Below are 21,059 nucleotides of genomic sequence, written 5' to 3'. Positions count from 1 at the left end.
CATTTTCTATCATGCTTATCCTAATTAGGGTCGCGGGAGGCATGCTGGAGCCTATCCCAGCTGACTTCGGGCAAGAGGCGGGGTACGCTCTCGACTGGTCGCCAGCCAAACAACCATTCACACTCACATTCATACCTATGGACAATTTAGAGTCGCCAATGAACCTAACATGCATGTTTTGGAATGTGGGAGGAAACCGGAGTACCCGGAGAAAACCCACACACGCACGGGGAGAACATGCAAACTCCACACAGAAATGCCCAACGGAGATTCGAACCCAGGTCTTGGAAATGTGTTGCTCTGTTGAAGGAACATCCATTTCATCTGGTTCTCTCTTGTGGGCTGCCTGCCATTGGACATTTGTCCTGGGTATAATTCGGAGCCCTGAGAGGAGAACATTGTTCATTCGTGCATTCTAGTCCACTCATCAATTGTATTTTTCATTTGCTCAATTATTTTTCCTTTGCTTCTTTCTCTTCCTCAAGAGTGGTGTGCAAGGCAGCATAATCATCCAGTAGTATCTTGATATCATCCTGTAGTACCTTGATGTCATTGCATAGTGCTCTAGTTCCCTCCATCGGGTTTTAACCTCAAGAGCAGCACACAAGGCAGCATTATCATCTTGTAGTACCTTGATATCACCCCACCTTGGTATCCTTGCGCAATGCTCTATTTTCCTCATTAAGGTTTATGACCTCTTCGTAGATCTCCGCTTCTTGAAGCTGTTGCCTCTTAGATCTTGTCTTATTTGTGCTACACTTTGCTGCAGTTGCTCTTTCATCTTCTCCTTCGGAGCGTGAAATAACATCCAAACTTTCTGTACCTCTGCATGTGATTGCATCTGTGAAACCAGGTTTGCATTCTTCGGGGCACCATATAATGAAAAATCCTCATCATCATTCAACTCCCAGGATGGCAGTCTTTCTGATTGTGGACTCAACATTCAATTCTTCGAGGCACCATATAAAATCAAACCATCATCATTCAACTCCCAGAATGGCAGTCTTTCTAAGTGTGGACCCGGATTTCCAGGATCATTTTTGCTTTTTGTTTAGCGTTGTTGCTAGGCAACGGCTTTGAACTTCAGCAGTTAGCCGGTTAGCTTGGCTTGCCAGCAGCTGTCAGCACTTGTAAGTCGTTTACTCTCGCCTGTCCGAGTTCAACTTGAGCGTGTCAGCAAGTTGTTCTAATGTTGTGTTCCTGGAGTGTCGTCAGTAAAGCACCAAAACCCGAAACTCTGGCAGCGACAGCAGACTTCTTGCCATGTGCGTCCTTTCCAGTCAACAACAAAGGAAAAAAAAGACTCGTTTTGTTTATTTGTTGGCAGCAGTGCGCACCTTAAATGTTTGGCTTATTGTTGCAGTTTAGATGTCAACAGGAGCATTTGCAGCAAACGCCACAAGGCTGGGATTCATTTATGAAATTTAAAAATACATTTATTTGACCTGATGGCTTTTGGACTCTAATTAGGCAAACAAACTCGGCTAACAGGTCCTATCAACACCGTTTCCATGCCAACAGCGTGGATGAATATGTAACTCCATCCTAATATTGTTAGTGTCATACTGGTGTAACTTCTTTAACTAGATTATCATCATGTTGCACTCAAAACCTTCAAAAATACATTTATGACGCCATCATGCACTTTTCTTTGACTTATCCCGTTAAAGTAACTAACATGTGACCAAAGCGCATGTGACACTGCCCCCCCCTCGGTGCAGCAGGTTTATCTCAGTCCTGACATTTTTGTTAACTGGGTCCTCTCGCCCCCGCCGCGCCTGATGAAACGCAACATACGACAAGCGCTAACACACAAAACATGCAGGCTGCAGGCTAGCACAGCCACACACTAACCGACTGATGGCAGCGCTAATGGAATGTGTGTGTGTGTGTGTGTGTGTGTGTGTGCGTGCGTGTGGATGTGTGTGTACAAGCTGTGCAAAGGAAGCAGCGTTGTGCTGCTCCAAACGCTTCGCCTCCACAATGATCATCATCCCATTCACAGCGTCTACAGCTGACTGCCTCTATTCACATTCAGCTCCCATTGCAAGTCGTGGGAATAGAAATAAATCATCCGTTCCGGGGTCAAACTACGCCCATCAGGACACCTTTCTTAAGTGTACAGTTAGGGATGTCTGATAATATCGGCCAGAAAATGAGATATCGGATAGGGGTGTAACAGTTCACATGGATGTATTGAACCGTTTCGGTTCTGCATGTTCGGTTTGGTCCACTTGTGTACCGTTTTGGTTATATTTTATCCTATTTGTCTCATTAAATGTTTTTTTTTTTTTTTTTTTTTTTTTTTTTTTTTCCCTGTCCTGTCCAGCCTTTAAAGCAGATAGAATTGTATACCTAAATGCCGTCAAGTGCTCAACAGATTTACTCTGCCAGAGAGAAGTGTGATATACACTTCCCCTGTCATACAAAATTTATTCGACCTTGATGCTTGTTATAAAGCAAATTTGGAGCGACCGGACCAGAGCAGGTGGGGACAGAGAAGAAGAGAAAAGGAAACGGGGGGCGGGGGGGACAAAAACAAAAAAAAGAGAGACAAGAGACAAGGACAACAGCAGCAACAACAACAATTGTGACAGAACAACAGAAACATACAGAACGACATCAGCAAATAAATGTCCGTGACAACTATAAAGACGAACAAGGATAAAGGACAAATCAATATCAACAACCACAATGACAAAGCTGTCAATGACAATCAGACATAATAGCAGTCATGAAATGATGAACTATGACAGTGATCACAATGACAATACTGCAATGAAACAGTCGCACACAATAGCAGTCATGAAATGATGAATTATGATAGTGATCACCATGATAATACCGCATTGAAACAGTCACACATAACTGTAGTAATGAAATGATTATCCATGATAGTGAATAGAATCAAAGTTACTGTAATGCACATCACTGTAAAAAAAAAAAAAATACATATACACACATATATACATACATACACATACATACATATATATATACATATATATACATATATATACACATATATATATATATATACACATACACACTGCACATACACACATATATATATATATATAGTCATACTGCTGAAATCACCGTCGCTGTAATAAAACCAACAACATAATAACACCCTGGTTAACTCAGTGAGTAATGTGGGGAAGTACGTATGTACTGTGAGTGTGCATATGTACAGGTATCTCTGTATGTAAGGAAGACTTCATATATATATAGAGGTGCAGGAATGTGTGGGCGTGTGATTGTCACTGAGAGTGCATGAAAGGAAAGGGGCCGCCTTCCACCTCCCAGAGAGCCCCGCCCCAAATAGCAAGGCCGGGCCCCGGCCGCCAGAAGGCCACCAGGCCCATAGGGGCAGGCAGCACAAAGATCAGTGCCCCAAGAGCCAGCCCAGAGAGCCCCCCCCCGGGAAGACCAGTAAGGGGCCGAAGAGAGGTAATCCCAGCCAAGGACAGGGCGCCAGCGGGCCGGAGGACTGCCAACCCCTGAGACCAGCGAGAGATCACACCCCACAAAGGCAGACGGGTACCGGGGGCCACAAACCGGCAGGCCCAGAGACGCCTCCACAGCCGGAAAGAAGCCCGCCCGCGCCGGAAGCGCCAACTCCCGCCCACCGCCACCCCCACCCCCAGGGAGCGGAGCCCGGCCCGCCCCGGGCCAACCCCCGCCCGACCCCCGACACAGGGCCGCCCCGCCAAGGGATGCAGGAGGCACACCCTCCACCCACCCGGCGGAGGCACGGGCGGCAGAGATGTATCGCCCAGCACCTGACCCCACGGAGCAAACCCCTGTATGCCCCCCCCCCCCCCCCCCCCCAAAATAAATAACTAAAATAAATAAATAAATAAAAATACACACACGCACGCACATACACACTCCTACGCACCCACACACACGCACATAAACACTCCTACGCACAAACACACCCCTATGCGCACGCTCATACACACTCTTACTTACTCAAGCGCGCACGCACACACACACACACACACACACACACACACACACACACACACACACACACACACACACAGTGGTCGACTGCCCGACACCCGGAAGCCCCACCCTATCCCCCGTTGGTAACCCAAGGAGCAGCGGAGCCGGGGACCCCGGGGTCCCAGACATACGACTCAGAACCCAGGGGCGGAGAGCGCAGACCGCCGGGGAGCAGGAAGACACCCGGCCACACCCCCCCAGCGGTAGGACGCCGCCAGCGAGGCAGACAGGGGAGTCAGCGAGGAGGAGAGCGGGAAACCGAGCAGGCAGGCGGGAAAACGGGCGAGCAGCCAGGCGAACCACCACACAGCGCCAACCGACACCCGCGGGCCAGCAAACCCCGAAGAGAGAGCGGGAGCACCACACCCCAAGCCGCAGGGAGGCCAAGCACCAGAGCCGAGAAGGCGAGACCAGCAGCCGACCAGCCGACGGCCCCCACAAACCACCAGAAGCCAGACCAGCCACATGCCACCAGAGCCGACAGCGCACCACCCGCGCACCGGAGCCCCACCCCCGACAAGCCCACAGACAGACCGGGGGAGGCGAGGACACAGACAGCGGCCCGGCAGTGCACAAAGCGCAACGGCGACAGACGCCCAAGCGCCCGGCAGAGCACGACCCCCCCCAGCGAGCCCGGCCCCAGGGCACCCGCCCCCCCACCCCCACCCCGCCACCCAGGCCCACAGTACCCGCAAGCATGACCAAGCCCCAACCCACCAGCTGGCCCGGCGCCCCAGCAGCCGCCACAGCGCAGCAACCACCGGCCGCCGCGACAGCACACGGGCCACCCGAAGCACCAGCACCGCCCCCCGGAGACCGCCGAACCCGCCCCAAGAGCGCAGAGGCGCCCGCGGCACGTGTCAGTCCAGGGGGGGCACCGCAAGCCGCCCCCCCCGGCGCAAGCCCCGGCATCAACAGGCCCCAGAGGGCCACCCCAGGGAAGGGCAGGCGAACCAGACAAGGGCACCCCACAGGCCAGGCCGCCCCGGGCGAGCCACCGCGACGGCCAGGCCCCCAGCCACACCGCCGACCCTGGCGGGCAGACGCCGAGGTGCACAAGGCACCCCAATCCAGCCCGCCCCACCCGTGTATGTGATAAGGTGTGATAGTGTCTATGATGCAATTAAAAATAAATAAATAAATAAATAAAATAAAATAAAAGAGGATGGTGTATCTGTGTGCATGTATATGGAGTGTATGTGGATGATAGCTAATGATGCAATTAAAATCGGGGGACAGCTGTCGGAGGGCCCCTCACCTGGCCAGCCCCCCCAAACCCTAAGTGTCTACTCTGCGATTAAAATTGGGGGGCAACAGGTCAGTGGCACAGCAGGAGCAAAGGAGCCCCGCAAGGCAGCTCCCCTCCCCAATCACGCCCGACCGTAGGCCACCCCCCAATGTCCTATATATATGTGAGGTGGTGCAGTGGCACAGGAAGGACGGGGGCCCCACACCCCAACGCCGCCCAAACCGAGCAGGGGGGGGACCAAGGACACATGACCGACCGGCCGCCCACCACAGCCCAGGCTCGGGCGAGCCGCAGGACACACCACAGGCCCTACCCGGCCCGCCAAGATGCCCAGTCCGGCCCACCCAACCCCCCAGAGGCGATACCCCCAGCGCCCCCCAACACCGGAGCCCCACCGGAGGTAGCGTTCACAGCGCCACCCCCAAACCGCCAAACACCACGGACAAGCCACACGCCCCCAAGGCAGATCCGACCGCCACCAGGACAGCGGGAGCCGCGCCCACGCGCCCCCCGCATACCACCACGGCCGGCAAGGGAGCAACACCACGACGACCACAAGAGCACCGGACCCCACATAGAGCGGAGCACGGCCGCACCCACGAAGCACGCAGGCCAGAGGCGCCAGGGAGGGACAGAGAAGCAAGCACCGCACGACCGGGCCCGCGAGAGGAGCGGCCCCCCGCCCGGCGCCCAAGCAGATGCCCCCGCCCGCCCCGCCCCCCGCCACGCCACAGACCGGCCACCGCCCCACCCCCCGCCCATCCACCAACACGCCAAGGGGGAAACCCCGGAGGGAGGGAGACAACCGCCGGCCCGGAAGCAAGGACCAGCCTGACACCAGCAGGCAGCAGGGACCGCCCGCCAGCCCCCCGCCAGCCCGACCCCCAAGCCCCCGGCCAAAGCCACCCCCCGACCGCCCCACCCCGGAGCAAGCATCCTCCCGCCGATCCCGGGAAGCACCACGCAGATGGACACCACGCCGCCCGCCCCCACGCGCAACCCGCCCACGGCCCCCACACGCCCCACCCACCGAGCCACAGCGGCCCCGTCCCTGAGGGGAGAAAGCAAGGGATCCCCCCCACCCCAGCACCACGCACCCCCCACCCCGAGCCCAAACCGCACATCCGCGACCCCCACCTCCGCGCCCCCCGTCACCCGGGGGACAGCCACAGGCGCCGGAGGATAACAGGCAGCTCCCACCTATCACACATACACCACACACATAAATCAGTGAAATAAAATAAAATAATAATAAAAAAAAAAAAATAAAATAAAAATAAATAAATAAAAAGGGGCAACCCAAACCACCCTCCCACCCAGGGGAGATGGCTCCGCGGGGGCAGCTGGGCTCAGGCACCCGCACCCCCACCAGGGGGAGAGGCCGGCCCCCACCCCCCACACCGGACGGCCCCACGCGGCAGCCGAGCAGGAGGGCCCAGGGCAGTCCCCGCCCCACCCCCAGAGGCAAAGGAGGCGAGGGAGAGCCAGCGCCACCAGCCGCACACGGGCCCCCCCAGCAGCAGTAGGCGCCCGGCACCCGCAGGATGCAGCACCCCATCCACCCACCACCCCGGAGGCCAACCAACGCCGCCCCCTGGGCGACCCCCCCGACCCCGCCCCCGCCCCATCACCCGACCCGGACCCCTCCCCACCCCCACCCACCAGCCCCCCCAGGCAGGCAGCCCAGCAAAGAAGACCCGGGACACCAAGCCCGCCACCGCCCGCCCCCGCCCGCCCCCGAGGTACCAGGCCCACCCAGCGACCAGGACCACACCCCACGCCAGATGAACGAGACCCCCAGGGGCAGAGACAGATGCCCTCACCCCCCTGAGAGTCAGGTCAGGGAATTAATTATTGGTGCCCATATAGACTGAAATTCTGACATTTGTTCTTTAGATTCAGCAGACATTCTCTCCATAGCTATATGATCTAACAAAAGATTTTTGTAAAGAGCTATGCTCAGTTTCTTCCTTGATTTCCAATTGATGAGAATGGTTTTCTTGGCGATGCTTAATGCAGTGATGAGAAGCTGTGTTTGATTTGTTTCTACATCAATTGTGGAGAGATCGCCCAGCAGGCATAGTAAAGGAGAGGTAGGAATGGAGAACCCAAGTGCCAAAGATAGGTACTCACACACTCCGTGCCAAAAATTTTTAATGGGAGCACAGGTCCACATGGAGTGTAAGTAGTCATCTATTCTATGGTCTGAGCAGTGTGTACAGATGTTAGAGTCAGTTAAGCCCATTCTAAACATTCTATGTCCTGTGTAGTGTACTCTATGAAGGATTTTAAACTGAATCAGCTGTAGGTTGGGATTATTGATTAACCGGGAAGCATTAAGACATATTTGCTTCCAAAATTCAGGGTCACAGCTTGTAGATAAATCTGAGCTCCATTTGGAGATTGGTACTCCAATTGTGTTGTCATTTTTTGAAAGTAGAATATATAATTTAGATAATGTTTTAGGGGCAGATATTTTTAAAAATTGGTCAATAGTGGTATTGCTTTCCCATGATATGGTCCTGAAACTTGCTTTAATTATGGATTTAATTTGTATGTATTCAAGAAATTTGTTATGATTTATTCCATACTGTGTAACAAGGTCGTTAAATGAGATAAAGTTGTTTCCTATAATTATATTTTTCATACAACTTATTCCTTTTTCGTGCCATGTTGGGAAATTTAATGGTTTCTTTTTAAGCAAGATGTCAGGATTATTCCAGACGGGAGTGTATTGGCAAGGAGTGAGCGAGAATTTTGTTATTTTTAAAAATTCCCACCAAGCTGTCAGAGTGTTGCTTATATTTATACTTTTAAAACAATTATTTTTTCGGAGGATTTGGCTAATGAAGGGCAGGTTACAAATTGGGATTTCGTGGCTAAGTGATTGTTCTATGTCTAGCCATAAATAATCCAATGGGTTAGGGTTGATCCATTTTAAGATATACTGTAACCTGTTTGCAAGGAAGTAGTTGGAGAAGTTTGGGAGTTCTAAGCCCCCATATTCTTTAGATTTTTGTAATGTTTTGAGACTTATTCGTGCTGGCTTATTTTTCCAAAGAAATTTATTTATATATGAGTCTAATGACTTGAACCAAATTATAGATGGTTTAGTGGGGATCATGGAAAATAGATAATTAACCTTTGGTAAAATCATCATTTTCACGGTGGATACTCTGCCTGTAAGTGAGATGGGCAAGGTTCTCCAACGTGCAAGATCATCCTCTATTGACTTCAATAGTGGAGTATAATTCAAGCGGATCAGGTCTGACAGGTTGGAGGAAATGTTAATACCCAAATACTTAATGTTCCCTGAACACAGTGGTATAGAGGGGGTGCTCTGGAAACCAAAGTTAATGGGCAGTACTGTGGATTTAGACCAGTTAATGGAGTAATCTGAGAAGGTGCTATAATTGTTAATAAGTGAGATAGATTCGTGAAGTGAAGAATGTGAATTATCCAGGAAGAGTAATACATCATCAGCATAAAGGCTTATCTTATGATGAACATTTGTGGTGTGGATCCCTTTAATATTTATATGTTGTCGAATTGCAGCTGCAAGAGGTTCGATAAAGATAGCAAATAGTGAGGGAGAGAGTGGACACCCTTGCCTAGTACCTCTTTGTAAAGTAAATTCTGGAGAGATGTGATTGTTGGTCCGAACAGAGGCCTTCGGGGTGTTGTATAGTATTTTAATCCATGTTCTGAATGAGTCTCCAAAGCCAAATTTATGTAGTGTTGCAAAGAGAAATTTCCAGTTTACTCTGTCAAATGCTTTTTCAGCATCCAATGAGACAACTGTGGTTTCTAAATTATGGATGATAGAGTAATCAATCAGATTGATTAGACGGCGTACATTGCTAGTTGAGTTTCTCCCCTTAATAAATCCTGATTGATCAGGGTGTATTATATGAGGGGTAACTTTTTCCAGCCTTATAGCTAACGCTTTGCATATTATTTTAAGATCTGCATTAATCAGTGAAATTGGACGATAACTGGAAGGTAGTGTTGGGTCCTTATCCGGTTTCAGCAGGAGACTGATTGTAGCTGAGTTCATGGTTGGAGGCAAGCATGAACTGTCTTTAATTTCTAAAACCATTCTAAGAAATATTGGAGATAGTAATGGCCAGAATGTTTTATAAAACTCGGCAGGGAAACCGTCAGGTCCTGGTGCTTTATTATTCGGCAACCGGTGTAGAGCGTTATGGAGTTCTATGAATGAAATGGGTACATCTAAGTTGGTCACCTGTTCGTCATTTAATTTTGGTAATTCTATGTTGTTGAGAAATGTTTCGATATCTGGGAGAGATGGTTTATTCTGAGGTGTATATAGATTTTTATAAAAGCTCCTAAAGACAGCTCATTAAATGTATTTCTGGAGTGATCTAACTCTAAGGGGGAGGAACGCTAGTAGCTCGCAGGCGTGACAAATGGCATCATGGCAAATGCGAGCGAGAAGCCTGAGCTGGAAGACCCTCCCATCTCACTACATCCTCCTGTTTGGGAACACTTCGGCTTCCATGTTACAATGACGGGTGGACAAAGACAAGTTGTGCGTCGACATTGTTCCACGGATATCGGGTATGCTGCAGGAAACACGTCTAACATGTTAGCGCACTTAAAGCGGCGTCATCCGGCAGTGAATGTTGCATCTACAAGAAGGAAAAGCAGCTTAGTGCAAACACTGATAACTTCAGCATGTAAACAACCTCTAGCAAGCAGCTCTGACCGGGCCAAAGCAGTATCACATGATATTGGACTTTTTATAGCCACCTCATTAAAAATGAGGTGGCTATAAAAAGTCACCTGAAAGAGTTTCTCATTCATTTTAATGTCTGATACAACTAAAGGTACCTTTGTTTGGACAAATATAACAATGACAACAAAAACAGCTCATAAGAGTACATTTTTTGGCAGTACAATGCTATAACTATTCATGTAAGAACTTCAGTGATTTTGGTTATTATCAAGAAAAGCATGGAAGTTGCTGGATATCAGCTCTTCAATGAAACTCTTATGATCTATGTTTGTTATCATCATGATATTTATCCAATCAAATGTACCTTTAGTTGTACCAGGCATCAAAATGGATCAATAAACTGAAGAAACAAGGCTGGTCTAATCATTTTTTCCATGACTGTAAATGATTAAAGTTCTTGAACCTGGCTACGAAATACCATCACGTTCTCTCTTTAGCCAGAAAGTCATACCAGCACGTTATTTTTCTATTTAAAAAAACTCTGAGTGTCATTTATATGAAATGTCAGCCAAATAGGTCGCTTTTATTGTTTTAAAAAAAGTTCTGTTTGCATTTTTTTTTAATAAAAGCATTTGAAGTCATTTTTTTCTGCCTTTTTTGTACCGAAAATTAACCCAACTGAGCACTTCAAGAAACTGAAACCAAACCGAAATTCCATTGTAGTCTACCGTTAGACCCCTAATATCGGATCATATTGATATTGTTTGATATTTGATATTTTTCTGCCAATAACCAGCTATTGGTTAGAAAGTTGATATCGAGCATTTCTATGTACAGGCAACGTTATCAGTATTGGTTGATATCGGTATTGGTAATGAAGCGCTGGACAATATTGCATTTCGTTAAGAAAGCCAATAATGAGCATTTCTATTTACAGGTGATGTTACTGGTATAAGTTGATATCAGTATTGGTAATGATGTGCTGGACAATATCGGATATCGGTAAGGAAGCCAATATCAGGCATCTCAATGTACAGGCGGTGTTACTGGTATGAGTTGATATCAGTATACATAGTGAAGTGCTGGACAATATCAGATATCAGTAAAAAAGCCAATATAGAGCATCTCTATGTACAGGCGATATTATCGGTATCAATTGATATCAGTATTGGTCATGAAATGCTGGGCAATATCGGATATTGATAAAAAGGTAATATCAAGCATCACTATGTACAGGCGATGTTATCAGTATTGGCAAGGAAGCCAATATCGGGCATTTCTATGTACAGGCAATGTTATCTGTATCAGTTGATATCGGTATACGTGATGAAGCGCTGGGCAACATTTTTTATCGATTAAAAGGCCAATATCGAGCATCTCTATGTACAGGTATATGTACAGGTGATGGTATCGGTATCAGTTGATATTAGTATCGGTAAGGAAGTACTGGACAATATCGAGAACCTCTATGTACAGTTGATATTATTGTATCGGTAACGGACAATATCGAATATCGGTAAGGAAGCCAATGTTGAGTATCTCCATGTGCAAGCGATGTTATCGGTATCTGTTGATATCTGTATACATAATGAAGTGCTGGACAATATTGGCTATCGGTAAGGAAGCCATTATGGATCACCACGATGCACAGGAAATGTTCTAAGTCACATTTGAACATTCTTCAGTATCGTGCAAGTGTAAAAAGAAGTGAGGCAGTGTTGATGGCTCACTTCACTTCACTTCACTTCTGGTCTGCTTTCTTCTGAGTTCAACCTTTGACGTACGTGTTGGGCATTTTTTATTATTTTGCTCTAATTGTGCCACCTCAGGGCCGTTTGACGAGTTTGCTGTGTTAGCATTTAGCTAATGTTGACGCCCGTGGTGTAAAACGTCATCTCTTTGACATTCAAAGAGTGTAGTGATATTGATAACAAGCAATATGCTGTACTGTACGCTGTCCAGTGCGAACAGAGAGGGAGCTTATTGATTCAAGAGGGAAAGTGCTGAGTCATGATCTGGCGACTGTGACACCTCACCATTTATTTTTTTTTTACGGACATCCATCAGAAAGAGGCGACAAGGGCTGCTGATGTATTGCGGCAGCACATATCATATAGTATATCTTCTATAGCCTAGATGAACTGCTGACAGACGCAAACCTCCTTTACGTCTTCCACAACAAGACAGAACTTTATTTTGAAAGTGAGTCCTCTTTCTGGTTTGTTGTAATTGCCCCCTCTATCCACCAATCAACACACCACACTGTGTCTAGCCCCGCCCCTTTAGGTGCCCTAACACTGCTCTCGGGAGTGCCTGGGAACACTACAGGAGCCTTTTTGGTCCAAATCACCGACTAGCTCACAAAATTGGTTATTAAATCTGACAGGACGCTAATAAAAAGAAGTCATTAGACTGAAAACAATCTGCTTGGCAATGTAACAAGTCTGTTTTTATGGTGATGTCATCCGTGTTTAAACAGCGAGCAGCTGCTGCTTCCTTCCAATATGGCCGCCGGAAGGCCCACACAAGAATGTTTGAATGTTAGCCCCAACACTAGCCTACATGCTACAAACACACACAGCAGGGAGCTGCTAAGCTACATTCTACATGAAAGCTACAGTTCATGCTAAATCAAGCCGTGAGGCTTCACTCTACACAGAACAACAAAGCTAATGCTAAATCAAACCGGCTAAGCTAACCTTGGCTACTGTGGGTGTTGACTCCAACTGGAGGCTTCTTATTACGCTGCATTCTTATGAAACACACAAGCTACATTAATTGGTAGCCTGGAACGCAATCGGTTCAACTGGGTTCTACGCATGTGCAGAACGTGTCTACAGTACATCCGGTCGGCCTATTTTTCGTCAGTCACATGTTAGGCATGTGTAATCTACGCAGTCCGTCGATCTATTTTACAGCAGCAAGCGTCCCCCCTCCACTCCCAAAATGCTATTAAGATAGAAATTTGAGAAATAACAACATGACAAATCTTTTTTTTCTTATATCATATCTGTGGTGCAAGTGGACAATTAATAAGCCCGCTTGTCTTTGTTCCAGAAATTATTTTAAGTTTTTTTTTCACCACTGAAAAAATACACACAAAAGCATTTGCTAGGAAGATACGTTTGGATGGATGGTATTTCCCCGTTTAGAAAAAAAAAAATGAAAAAGCTGAATCCTCTAACTGAATCCATCATTGCACTCTACTTATGGTTGTTGACATTGCAATATAAGAGCATTGTATGTGTTTTATTCTATTTATGTATGTTACACGTAACCCGGTATGACGTTTACGTCTGCGCTACGTGCATTGCGTACGTTTTTTACGTAGCTCAGTCTTGGTGGATGTCATCCCCATGCTAACGAAGTATTTTTAACAAGAGACACTTATAAAATAACCTCCCAACACATTACATATATGAAGTATGGTTATTGAACATTTATGTTCATACATTTAAAAAATTATTACCACAGCACGTGACGTCGTAGAAGCGCTGTCGTAAAAAATTAGCTAAAGGAGGAAGTATGTAGGAAGTACGGCTACGCACTGCGCAGTGACGGTTTCACCACATGCTAAATTGCTGACTTACAGGCGTGCTACATTACGCTAATAAGCCACACGCTAATACAAAACTAACTGAAAGTTCTAAACGTCGCTCTCCATAAAACTGTGAGGCTAACGTTAAATGATGCGGCTAAACAACATGCTGTGAAAAAGGGCAAGAGCCTCTTCCCCTTCCCAAAACATCTTGTGGCACACAAGCTGGTGGCAACAAGAAGTCAGAAATCGCCGCATGTGTGCGCCTCGATGCCAGCGAGAACAGATGGCCCGTGCGCGCCCGCCGGCCAATTCGCCGTTTCCGGCCGCAGCGTGGCTGCGGACGATGCGAGGCTCAGATGTGCCGCCGGCGGGCGTGCGCGGGGGAAGTCACGTGCAACGACGCATTGTCTGCCCGGGCTGCTGTTTGATGGCCACAGTTTGACCCTGGAACAGACGATTTACATGACTTACTATGGGGGAAAAAGTGTTTGTAAATCAGATGGAACAGGTTGTATTCGACCTTAAAGGTCCCAGTGAATCACGAAAGAGGCACAACTTTGTGTTTATCCATTTCAGACTCTTTGGGACCAGCAACATTTCAGAGTGTCTTTTAAAAGGACTGTGTTGAAATTTAAATGACGCCACCTGGCAAGCGAAAGAAGCATGTGACTCTCCCAGCACACCAAAAGAGAGCATTACGATCTTTGTTTTTGTAAAGGATCTCCACAGATGGTGTACCTAACGAAGTGGCGATCTCTGAAGTGACAGACCTCCAGCTTGGCGATAATGGCACACTAAAGCACTAAACAGGTTTCGACCTGCTTGCAAACACTTTGCAGTGTGGTTGGGGGAGAAAGCTCAGCCCCCCCACCCTCACCCCCACAGGCTGAGAGGACAGGAGTGCTGTACTAAAAACGCCCGTCAAAGATCCTCTCTATGGCAGGCCCGCTCTGCCGTTTTTAGGAATCTGCTGGAAAAATCGTAGTCTCACTGCCAAGTTTTGACGTGAACTCTCGGGCCGCTCTGATGTCATTCCCGGGATGCCAGTTGAAAAGCCCTGGCCTAAACATCCAAGCAAAAGCGTCCATATTTACTTGCTTTATTAATATTTCATTGCAATCTGCATAAAAAGCTCAACAATTAAGAATTCAGCGCGCGCCTGCACAGCAATGTCTCAAAGCGTTCCAATAAAAGCAAATAAAAAGTACACAGCAACAAATACTGGTTCCGAGCGTCATGTTGGGATCAAAGCCGATGACTGAAAAGGCCTGAAATCAGCTTGAACAACTCAATGGCAGCACAGCATTGATTAATGAGCGCTGTGATTAATGCGGTGGCTAATGACCCAGTGCCTGCATACCGCTGATGGATGCAGCATCTGAACAAACCACTTTCACCTTCAAGCAGCTGACGTCTCTCTCTGGTGGGCTTGACAAAATGCACACCAAACTTCAATCAAGAATGGGCTAAATTGAGAATTGCCTGCCACTGGGCTTCAATGCATGCTCATTATGTGATGTTTCAAGACGGTTACACCAACATATGGTGCAGCTTTATAATTCTGCATGTCGGTTAAACAACACACTGGATGCACTACCACCCCAAATTCTTCTGGCAGTTTGCTAATTTACCGCTCTCTAGCGCTCAAAACCGCCATCCAGCTGCAAACACAATAGGAGCACTGCTATAGAAATATCAGCATTTATGAACGCCGATAGCGCCAAGAGATTGCTTACATTCGAGGAAAATTCGAATTACCGCCGAGCCTTTAAGCAAACTCCATTACTGAGAGTTCAAGCGTTATATATGCGCATTTCCTAACGGAGTCTGGAGCCCAGCTGTGTGAGGACCGGCAAGCAGAGGTTTGCTTGGCTTGTCGGGGTTGCTGAGGGACGCAAAAGGCCTCCAAACATCTGCGTCTTACCTTGGTCAGCTGGGCGATCTTCTTGCTCATCTTCAGGTGCAGGTCTTGGGTATATTCCATGGCCAGGCCGGACTGGAAGGAGGATGATGAAGATGATGAAGTATATTTCCCCTGACCGGCAGGGCAGTAATACTGCTGCCAACCCGACCCAGTCGCCATCTTCACGATGATGCCTCAGATGCTTGATGGAGATGTGAGCTTTAATAATTGAAAAATTAAAAAAAACTTGTGTGCACTAAAAAGGCAAGCAGGGTTTTTTTTAAGCAAACCAATCAAAAACGCGACGCATTGTGCTGGCGAGCATCGTGTTAAAAATGCCCCATGGTGATTTTGGTGCTGATGAGGGAAGATGGAAAAAAGGTGATGTGCTGAATTTTAAGCTCCGGAGAGGTTAGCGACGACCATCCTGACGGAGGCCGGCCTCAGCGCTCCGAGGTGCGGGCACAGTCAGCTTCACCTGCCGCTGACGTGCACCGGAAGCCACCTCCGTCTGGCTCCCTCGTCGGTCACCTTGGAGCCCAAATCGGGAGCCGACGAGCCGGATTGGTCCTCCTCGGTGCTCCCCGGCTACATGGAGGTGTCCGATGGACGCGACGGTCAGAGAGCCTCTGTTGCCATGGATCACCTCAACACTCCGCGGTGCGTTCACTGGCGGTGGGAGCGGCGATGCCTTCGGTGACTGTCGGGACAAAAGACAACTCCATCGACATGCTCCGCACAATCATTTTGGACATTCTTCTTCATAATGGGGAATAATAATAATAATAATGATAACATTGTTGTTGTTGTTGATATGTGTAAAAAAGGTCATAGTCAAATATATTATATTGTATATTAATAGTAATATTTACAATTTAGTTTCTATTTTTACTGAATCGTTACACTCGGAATGACTTGATTTCACGTGTATTGTTTTTTTAGTGTAAATCCCATCATCACTCGTGCACAAACAGCACGCTCATGCATGATACTCACACTTCTTTCCGGCTCATGCCACGACTGCGTCCTTCCCCGTAGCGAGGTCACATGATGCGCACAGAGCTCCCACGGTCAGCGAAGGCAGCACGCCGTCTCTCAACTCGTCAGCCATCAAGGCAGGACTGGGGGCAGATAAATAATAGAAAGTGACGACCGGAGCGGCGGCTGCGGGCGCTGCGACACGCCGTCGTGATGGTGACGCAAAAGCTTCTCCTTCGTCTGTCTTCCTTTTTACGCTTTCTGTTTATGCTCCTGCGTGGATGGGGAAAAGTGTGATGGTGGGCGGGGAAGCAGTGATAGCAGAAGATTCAAGCGCTCACCAAACAAAGTGCAGATGTTGTCTGGGGACACGTGCAAAATGGAAAGCTGTGACGTAGCTTTATAGTCATCTATCATTTTCTTCGTCAGTGTAGCTTTTTCTTACAAACAACAAGAATGTACCCTGAAAGCATATTTAGCGCGGGTTTTACCAACACCATACTTCTTGTGGCCGTCCCTGAAGCACCCACTTCCTCTTGCAGTCCCTGCTGCTGACTGAAGAAGAAGACGACGAACGAGGAGAAGGAGAAGGATGAGAAACAGAAGAAAAAAGAGGCAGACAAAGAAGAAGGGGAAGGAAGAGTAGAGGATAAAGAGGAAGAAGGAGGAAAAGAAGAGAACGAGAAAAAAGGACAAGAGAAGAGGAAATATGAGAAACAGAAGAAAAGGAAAAAGAGGAGGACAAAGAAACAGATGAAGAAGAATAAATAGAAGGAGGAGAAGCACTAGAAGATGAAGGGGAAGAAGGACAAGACGTAGAAGGAGGAAAATGAGGTGAGAAGGAGAAGGACAAGAGGAAAGAGGAGAAGAAGAAAGATGAGAAGAATGAGAAGAACAGAGAAGAAAAGGCAAAAGAAGAGAAGGAGAAGAAGAAGAGAAGGTAGAGAAAAAGAAAGACAAGGAGGAGGAGGAGGAGAAGGAGGAGAAGAAAAAGTACAAGGAGGAGGAGAAAATGAAAGAAGAGATGGAGAAGAGGGAGGAAGAAGAAGATAGAAGAGAAGCAGGAGATGGAGTAGAAGGAGGAGGAAAGGAGGAGATGAAGAAGAAGAAGAATACAGTGTTCAGGGGAGAAGAGGACAGAGGAGAAGAAGAAAGATGAGAAGGAGGAGAAGGAGAATAACAAGAAGAAGAAGAAGGAGGAGAAAAAAAAAGAAGAGCTGGAGGAGAAGAGGAAGTAGGAGGAGGAAGAAGAAAGACGAGAAAGAGGAGAAGGAGGAGATGATAAAAAAAAGAGAGGCAGGAGAAGGAGAAGTGGAAATGAGAGTCGGAGAAGACGAGACGGAGGAGGAGAAGAAAGACAAGAAGGAGGGGAAGAAAAAAGAGGAAGTGGAAGGAGGAGGAGAGGAAGCAAGACAAGAAGGAGAAAAAGAAGAAAGAAGAGACGGAGCAGGAGAAGAAGTTCAATGAGGAGGAGAAGAACAAAGATGAGAAGGAGCAGGAGAAGTAGAAGGAGGAGCTGGAGACATAGAAGGAGAGTAGGAGGAGGAGAAGACAGTGTTGACTTGGCTGAATGGTGTTGTGTGTTCTTGGATACGTCCTGTTGGATGACCAGCTGCTAACGACTAGCGTGTCGTCACGTTGATGACATCATCACCTCGCCTCTGCTTGCTCGTCTTCACCTCAAACTTTTCATCTTTTTTTTTTTTCTTCCTGTGAAAACACGAAACGTCCTCTCTTGATGCTCAAACCCACTCATGTTCTCGCTTTGATAAACGACCAAAGGCTGGATGACCACGATGATGATGCTACTCCAACTAGCATACTCGCCCGCTCTTCTTGGCTTACGTACGACACGCAATCCATCCTTTTCACGAGCATCCATCGCGTGTCGTTCAAAAGGAGTAGGCGTCTTGCACACAGGAACACATGAGTACATTTCAAAAATCAGCATAGCAGCAGATTGGTGTTTTTATAGCATTTAGATGGAGAAAGATTTAAAAAAAACACCCACTCGAGTCTAAAAATACATCCTGGCCATGATGAAGATGCGCTGCCGTCATGGAAAAAGTGCTCATCTAATTATGATGTTGTGTTGTTCCTGTTAAAGCTGCAAAGACCCCACATTTTCTTCACTTTTGACCTCCTGCGTGTGTCCCAACACTTTTGTCCAGTCGGTGGCTGCTGTTGTCTAATCTGCAGAAGGTGCACGAGTCCGTCTGGCAGACGGAATGCTGTACTCGTTACGCGGCAACCACACCGCCAAGACCACAAACACCAGCGTCACCTTTTCGGAAAAACGAGGCCTCCGTGGGCTTTTGCTCAGGTGGCAAAGCCAAAAAGGACTTTCAACACGGTGGACTGCACCCCCATGCCGACGCAGCAACTTTAAAATCATTTCATGAAGTCATAAAGCACAAGGTGACAAAGTGAGGAAATTACTTTTCTTTTTGTATTAACTGCATTATTATTTTTTTTTTTACAGATTTACAGTCTCAAACTTCAACTTACTGATTTTCATGACTGTTGCTCCGTGCCTTGGTGTATCCCACACCAAGAATACGCATCGAAAGTATGCCTTGGACAGCATACATGAAATACATTATGGATTTAACTCCAAACGTAAAAAAAAAACAACCAAAAAACTTGAAATACATTATGGATTTAGCTTTAAACGTAAAAAAAAAACAACCAAAAAACAAAAACGATTTCCTTTTGTGCCTCTCATCCGAGCCAGCTTCATCGTGTCATGCTCAAAGACTAGATAGGACAGCTGTCGTCAGACTAGATGTGATATGATTCACTTCATTCCACTTAGAATACGACTCACTCCAATCACCATCAGATCTAATCGCATTGCGTAGTGAATGGAGTGAATTGTATTGCATCGCAAAAGGAGTCAATCGTATTGCATTGCGAGATGAGTGAATTGTTTTGCGACGCAAATCGTGAATGGATATCACGATATCACGTATTGCATCGTGACCGGAGTGAATCGTTTTGCATCACAAGCTGAGTGAATTGTATTGCATCATGAAAGGAGTCAATCGTATTGCATTGCGAGATGAGTGAATCGTTTTGCAACGCAAACGGAGTGAATCGTATTGCGTCGTGAACAGAGTGAATTGTAATACATTGTGAATGGAGTTATCGTATTGCATTGTGAACGGAGTGAATCATATTGCATCGTGAACAGAGAGAATCATATTGCATTGTGAACAGAGTGAATCTTTTTGTAATGCAAACGGAGTGAATCGTATTACATCGTGAACAGAGTGAATCATATTGCATCACTAGCGGACTGAATCGTATTGCATTGCAAACAGAGTCAATCGTTTTGCATCATGAACGGAGTGAATCATATTGCATCATGAACAGAGTGAATCGTATTGCATTGTGAAAGGAGTGAATCATTTTGGAACACAAACGGAGTGAATCGTATTGCATTGCGAACAAGTGAATCGTATTGCATCGCGAGTGGAGTGAATCATTTTGCATCGTGAACGAAGTGAATCGTATTGCATCATGAGCACAGTGAATCGCATTGCATCTTGAACAAAGTGAATGAAATTGTATTGTGAATGGAGTGAATCGTATTGCATTGTGAACAGAGTGAATTGTATTGTATCGTGAACAGACTGAATCATATATCGCTGAGTGGAAAGCAGAGTGAATTGTATCGTACCATTTCACGTCCTAATTATGTTGCAATTGCAGTGGATCGTATCATATTGGAATTTGAATTGTATTGCATTGTAATTGAAGTGAGTCAATTGTTCTCGTAAATATAGTGAATCATATTGTATCCGAAGTGGAATGAAGCGAATCCTACTGCATCTTAAACTGAGTGAATCATATTGCTACTGTGTCACAGCATAATCGTATTGAAGTGAATCGTATTGTATCATATATCATAACAGGAGAGGAAAGTATTGTACTGTGCAGCATTGTAGCCCAAGTGCATGAACCGTATTACATTGTATCGTCACCAGAGTGTTGGATCCTCATCTGAGAAAACTGTATCGCATGTAACTGATGCAAATCGTAAATTTGTCCGGAGGGGCAACAAAAAAGCTTGGAATGCTGCAAAGAGATGCACTGTGCAAGTGATGCTTCACGGGCCAAACACCCACCAAAAACTACAAGACACGTGATCTTGTCTTGCTTGTTGCAGACGAAAGAGACCAAACAAGAGCGAGGGAGCGTCTTTGTGCGTCTTTTGTTCATTTAATCTGTCGCTGCGTGGAATGTTTACGATTTAAGAAGCTGCACTGTTTTCTGTTCATCCCGCTTTCAACAAACTTCAGCGCTAGCGAGCAGTCAGAAACAACAGCAGCAGATAAAAGTCACACGCACACACACGGATTCTTGAAAACCTCCACTGTGGAAGAACGTCATCAACAAATGAACAATTTACGGTGATAAAAAGGTTACTTTTATGGTGGAAACTTTACATTTATGTAAAAAAAGGCTAAACATGTTGCTTGAAGCTACAAATAAACAAATATGAGCTTACATTACATAGTAAGGAGGTGACTTTAAAACGTGATTCCAAATAATAAGCGTGTTCTTGTGGTAAAGAAATGCTGCGGTCCTCTGTGGCCCCCTGGTGGTTGAAATATTGCATTGCATCAAAAGTGAAAAAAATATAATAGTGAAATAAAAACACCAAACCACA

The 21,059-nt window shown here is 46.7% G+C and overlaps 1 protein-coding gene across 3 annotated transcripts in view; it reads right to left on the bottom strand.

Annotated features, from left to right (window-relative positions):
* Positions 1 to 17,379, bottom strand: part of fam184ab (family with sequence similarity 184 member Ab) — a 75,274-nt gene extending 57,895 nt beyond the window's left edge. Inside the window, exons 1-3 of one of the 3 annotated variants that reach the window (XM_054760919.1) lie at positions 16,876 to 17,379; positions 16,403 to 16,527; positions 15,428 to 16,106 (exon numbers count right to left, since the gene is read on the bottom strand). In XM_054760919.1, the coding sequence (XP_054616894.1) occupies positions 15,428 to 15,586 (159 nt within the window). In that variant the 5' untranslated portion in view covers positions 15,587 to 16,106; positions 16,403 to 16,527; positions 16,876 to 17,379. Of the gene's footprint in view, positions 1 to 15,427; positions 16,107 to 16,402 lie in introns of all 3 variants that reach the window. The other 2 variants (XM_054760918.1, XM_054760920.1) reach the window with 2 other exon arrangements.
* Between the last annotated feature and the right edge of the window lie 3,680 nt (positions 17,380 to 21,059).

Source organism: Dunckerocampus dactyliophorus, chromosome 19, assembly GCF_027744805.1.
Source record: "Dunckerocampus dactyliophorus isolate RoL2022-P2 chromosome 19, RoL_Ddac_1.1, whole genome shotgun sequence".
NCBI lineage: Eukaryota > Metazoa > Chordata > Actinopteri > Syngnathiformes > Syngnathidae > Dunckerocampus > Dunckerocampus dactyliophorus.
The sequence above is the reverse complement of the archived record's forward strand: the minus strand, read 5'-3'. Positions and strand labels throughout refer to the sequence as shown.